Source organism: Helobdella robusta, assembly GCF_000326865.2.
Source record: "Helobdella robusta unplaced genomic scaffold HELROscaffold_11, whole genome shotgun sequence".
NCBI lineage: Eukaryota > Metazoa > Annelida > Clitellata > Rhynchobdellida > Glossiphoniidae > Helobdella > Helobdella robusta.
In genome coordinates, this window is record NW_008703617.1 from 2,911,498 (window position 1) to 2,917,820 (window position 6,323).

Consider the following 6,323-nt stretch of genomic DNA (forward strand, 5'->3'; position numbering starts at 1 on the left):
AACCAGCTGACCAACCACCCAGCTGACCAACCAACCAGCTGACCAACCAACCAGCTGACCAACCAACCAGGCGACCCTTAGATAGCGGGAAACCTCAAGGTAATCCCGCTGCATAATTCTTCCAAAATATTTGATATATTGTATATATGGCCATCGGTATGCGTTGATATGTTTTTCTATTTATTTATGAACCTGTGCATGTGTGTGTGTGCTTGTCTGTATGTACGCGTGTGTGTTTGTCTGTGTGTGCGTATGTGTGTTTGTCTGTATGTGTGTGTGTGTATTTGTTTGTCTGTATTTAAAAAAGTCAAAGCCTGAATGTGCGTCATCCAGCATAGTAGAATACATCGGGGAAAATATTAAAAACGCAGAGAGTTGCCAGTGTAGAAATAAAAAATACTATATCAAACAAAAATAGAAGAAGAAATGAAAAAGAAATAAGATATACGTATGTGTATTATTATGTGTTTGTGTGTGCGTGAGTGTGCGTGAGTGTGTGTGTGTGTGTGTGTGTGTGTGTGGTTGTGTGTGTGTGTGTGGTTGTGTGTTGGTCTATGTATTTTGTTGCAAGAGTAAGTTTCATTCAAATTAACCCCAGGAGTGTTATTAATGAAAAAGATTAGAGTCCGGTTCGAATATAAATTAGCGTTATTATCCTCTGATTTTAACGCGATCCTTAGATTATTATTGGAGGAAAATTTATTTTTTACTTTTACACATTACACTTTTACACATTATCTAATTTATTTTTAGATTCTTGTTATTAATTAAGTATTTAAAAACCATTGACCAATCATATGACCAACCAGCAACAACGGACCAGCCAACTGACCAACTAACCAACTGACCAACCAACTGACAAACAAAGATGGAATGAATTTTCTCAACAGCTAGGTAGTAATTCGAGTAGCAGGCATGTTTTCAGCTTATATTTTTAATTAAAAACATAATAATGTAAATACAGACAAATTATTGTTATATTGCTCACTTTTCACCGTTCTACGACGGTTTCTGAACGAACAACATAGTTTGTTCTTGGGGAATTCTTTCTGTTTCTGTAAACTCGCTTGCTCAACTTAAAAAAACTCGATATTGTTCATGTATATAAAATAATGATAGATGACTTTAATTAGCGATTTACGTGTGTTGAGTATCAGTTAGTGTTTACAATCTTATTAATCGAAATCAAACGAAAATGTCTTAGAATAGGTTGAGCCTTAAAAGTGTTTAAGAGATAACTGATAACTCTCTACTTTACTCAAGTGCTCGGCTATTATATACCAGAAGACCTTGTTCCATAGAGCTTAACTCGTTGTCTCATTCCTTCTAACCAGTCAGTTCCTATCGTGTGTCACCTCATTCTTATTATACAAAGTATTAAGTGCTCTGATTAATTATACAATATATTATCTTATATTAAGCTGCTTTATGTCTTTAAATTTGCTGTCTCGTCGTGAACCACTATTATAACTTAACTATCATTATAATTGCTTACTATAACACATATCTATATACAACCTCTATTTTTTTATACCTCCTAACCTAAATTATCATCTACATAATAAAATATAAATGGTTGTCTGTGTATGTCTGTGTATGTGTGTGTGTAAAACTGTGTGTGTGTTTATGTGTATGAAAATGTATGTATGTGTGTTAAACAAAGCTTGATAAAAGATTATTTAAAAAACTTTCTTAATTATTTTGACGAAAAAAAACATTTTTTATATATTCACACACACACACGCACATTTATACTCATACACAAGTGTGTTTGTTCTTGTCTCCATGTTTATATATTTTTGTAATTAAAAATTTGTTTCAGAGAAGAATTAGTTTTCTGACTTGAAAAAAAAATGTTGAGTATAAAAATAATATATAATTAAACCACGTGGAATTTGTGTGAGGACAGAATATTTCAGGGCGTTTGAAGCTGGATGTCGAGCGTTTCGACAGAAAAAAAACTACATAATAACACCATACCAGACACACACATCACAAACACACATACACACACACACTTACGTACAATCACACATACATTAGCACACCCACCCACACACACTTCAACACACTATCACATACATGAATGTGTATAGTAAAATCATTAATAACAAAGATAACGATCCTTAATAACATTTATTAGGAATGTTATCGTGCTCGCGGTGACATGATATTAAAGACAGCAAAAATGATGACGACGAAGATGATGAAGATGAAGATGATGAAAATGATGAAGGTGAAGATGACGACGACGAAGAAGAAGATGGCAAACATGATGAGGACAAAGAAGATGATGACGAAGATAATAATGAAGAAGATAATGATGAGGAAGATGATAAGGATGAAGATGATGACGGCGAAGAAGATGATGATGAAGGTTATGATGACAAAGATGATGATGACTGAGATGATGATAACGACGACAATGATGATGTAAATAATAATGGTAAAAAAATAATATGTTCCTCACTGTTTATTGAGAAAGGTAATTATACATGGCAGGCCTTCAGTCAGCGGACATTGATAAGTGGTGATGATGACGATGACGATGATGATGACGATGATGATGACGATTCCACGATAATAACGACGATGATACAGATAGTAATGATGACGATGATAATGATGATGACGATGATAAGGATGATGACGATGATAATGGTGGTAATAATGATGATGATGATGATGATGTATGTGAGTATGATGATAACGACTATGTTAAGCCATGATTAGCCGTGATATCTTTAGATAATGCTATTGCTATATGTTATTTATGATTGACTGAAGTTTTGAGGTTTTTTTTAGTGAATAAAATAAAAAATATAAAAGATTTTTTACAAAAATTGATAAAAATTGTACAATTTCATTTGTCAAATTTTTTTATTTTATTCAATCTTCATTACAATCATCATTGACCATGTAGCAATCTTAGTCTTTTGATGAATTTTCAATCGTAGTCTTGATTACGTTCATTTTTTACTCACAATACAATATCCTTTACAATAATTGCCATCATTATCTTTCTAAAATTATCACTAAAAATCGTGGGAATATTATAACGAAAAATTTGTTCATCATCATCATCATCATTATATCTGTTGTGTCATTTTCATCATTATATAAGCAACATATTCATTAATTATTAGATCAGTCAGCGCCACTATTTTTTAGCGGTTGTCGCAATCGCCACAATTTTTTCTGTGGTCGTCATAATCGCCACCAATTTTTTTGTGGTCCGCATCATAACCACAAATTTGTGATGTGGAAAAAAGTTATTCTATTTTGGAGAGATATCATTTGTGAGGTATTTTCATTGAGATGTGCAAGCAGGCAGAAGCAGTATTACACTAATTCTTTCTTCCTCTTAATTTATTAACCCCTGCAAAATTAATCACAGCAATGGATCACCGGACACATGTTTGCTTGCATGCTGCTGTTTGCATGGTCATTTGTATGGTCATTTGTATGTTTTTGTAGTTTGTTGCTGTTGTATTCATGTTTGTATGCGTATTAGTTTGTGCTTCTTTGTTGTACTTATGTGTACATGTTTTTGTGTACAAATGCGTACATATTTTTAACCAGTCAAAAAAATAGAAGAGCATTTTGAAAGATTTTAAATTTTCTGCTGTTTTGTCGTAACATTATTATTTGAATGAAACTTTCATCAACATTTCAACTATTGTGACTATTATCATGATTACGTCATCATTACCAACGTCGCTACATCATTATCATGATCATATCATTATCATCATCATCCTCATATTTTGCGCCTTCTTACATATTAACCGTCCTTGACTTTGTCACATTTGTACAAGTTACTCCCATCAAGAATTTCATCATTTTACCGCCAAAATCATCACCATCATTATCATCATCATTCACCGCATTCTATTATCATCATCATCATCATCGCTTTGCCAAAATCATAATCATCATTGATATTATTATCATCATCAACTAACTCATCATCATCATCGTCGGCATTGGCTTCAAATGTTCATTCCTCTTACACAAATTATGTGAGGAAAATTGTTTTACACCACATGTCAACCTACTGATGCTTTATTAATTTTACCATCGCTATCATCATCATCATTATCACACCATCACCATTATCATCACCATCATCTTTGTTGATATCATCGTATTAATCATTCTCAATATCATTTTCAGGCTTCGATCAGTCAATTAGGAACTCGTTAAAATAAAATTTTTTGAAGTAAAAGACTTTAAGAACCTTTCATTATCTGTATATTGTCTTTATCTTTTATTTAAGATAAGTTATTCAGAGCTGCAGAATATTTTTTTTACAATTTTTTCACTATTTTAACCATCTTCATTAGCGTGGTGTATCGCCATCATCATCATCATCAGTGACGTCATGCATACGTCATCATCGTCATCACAGGCAGACATGTTATTAATGACGCCATTAATTTTTATAGTATTGTTAAATCTGTTACTTTTATACTGACATCGTCACCGTCGTTATCATCATCATCATCATCATCGTTGTCGTCATCGTCAACAACAACATCAACATCATCAGTATCATTATCATCACCATCATCATCATCATCGACATCAATAACAACATCATCGTCGTCATCATCATCGTCGTCGTCATCATCATTATTATCATCAATAACAACATCATCATCATCATCTGTAGCATCATTTTACAAGACCTTAAGTAAGCTTAGCCTTCCCTTAGCAAATGGAACAAATAAATAAGAAAAAGCGACTACCATTATCATCATCGTCGTCGTCATCAGTGACGTCATATTCATCGTTATCGTCAACATCGTCGTCGTCATCGTCAAAATTGTTTTCATCATCATTAGCCGTGCCTAGATGATTTCCGTCGTCTCTAACTTAATGTCACCATTATTTTGCTAGCATCATCGTTATTATTCGTATTGATGTCATCATTAACCTACTCATCTTTATCATCGTCGTCCTCGTCATGTAACCATCTGGTACATCACAATCGTCAAGTGTGACGTCATTATCTGGTTAACTTCATCATCGTCATCATCCTCATAGACAAAATTAACGTCAACTGTACGTTTTATATAAACTTGAGACAATAAATATTAACAAATTTTTCATTATTATTTTCAACAAATATAATCTGACTTCATTTTTAAAATCATACAACGCTAGCTTACTAACCGTGTTAAGCACTACAGACCACAAAATCGCCATAGCTACCGAAGCGACAGTTGGTATGAAGACGACAAAGAGGCAGGCTATCTTGGCTTTGCACGATTTTGACATATATTTGTGGCTGGACGAGTTGTTGATGCTACTGCTGTTGTTGCTACTGCCGTTACCGCTACTGCCTGATCTTTGTGTTCGCTTGCAGTTCCGGTAGAGACTTCCACTACCACCACCCGAATTGTTGTGGCCGGTGCTGTTGCTGCGCTGTTGAAACATGCTGCTGACTTGTTGCATGTTGTCGTCGACGTTATTGTTGCTCTTGTCGTAAATGTTGCTGTTGTTGTAGCGGTTGTTACTGCTGCTGCTGTTTTTGTTGTTGTTGATGTTGTTGTTGATGTTAAGGATGTCGTTGCAGTAGTTGATGTTGTTACTGGAAAGTGGAGAGCTTTCAATGGAGATGGCTGTTTTGAAGTACAATAGTGTGGCCGGAGGAGGAGGAGATGGAAAAGTTTTTGTAGTTGCTTTGGTGGCTGTCGTCGACGTTTTCAAAATCGATGTTGGTTTTGTCGTTACTGCTGTTGACGGTTTTGTTGCGGTCGACGACTTTGCTGCAGTTGACGAGTTTGTCGTTGTTGACGAATTTGTCGTTGGTATTTTAGATTTGAGTGAGAATGATGTATTCATTGATCAGTGCCCGTGCAGTACAGATATCTTTTATCAACGGTGCTGTCTATTAGCGTGACTGATGTCGTTACGACGATTCTCAACTATCTTTCTCTTGGTGTTGTTGTTTCCCTTATTGATGTTGCATCAGTTGATGTTGTTTTCTTTGCTAGTGAAGACATGGCGAATTTGGTCGCCGTAACTCTCATTGATCGTAACTGAGAAATATCGTTGTGGAATATCTTACTACTTGGTTTGGTTTACTGTGTGTATTTGAAAGCCGTTTATGCCGTATCAACATCATGTTCTGTACTATAGAACCTGATGTTGGGATTCATTGTTTTTAATATCTGTCTAGTTGTTGTTTATAAGGGAAGTGTTGATGTTACTGCTAGTGGAGGTTGAAATATTGTTGTAACTGTTTTTGATGTTGATAACTTTACTGTTGTGGAATTCATTTGAGAATGATGTGTGTCTTGTGATGTTAAATTCTT

At 34.6% G+C, this 6,323-nt stretch overlaps 1 protein-coding gene across 1 annotated transcript; it reads right to left on the reverse strand.

The window, feature by feature from the left end:
* Positions 1–3,391: 3,391 nt before the first annotated feature.
* HELRODRAFT_167386 (hypothetical protein) lies at positions 3,392–5,850 on the reverse strand (the record flags this gene model as incomplete). Its single annotated transcript, XM_009012895.1, has 2 exons — positions 3,392–3,433; positions 5,179–5,850. The coding sequence occupies 2 exons, from the start codon at positions 5,848–5,850 to the stop codon at positions 3,392–3,394; spliced, it is 714 nt and encodes a 237-aa protein (XP_009011143.1).
* Positions 5,851–6,323: the final 473 nt, after the last annotated feature.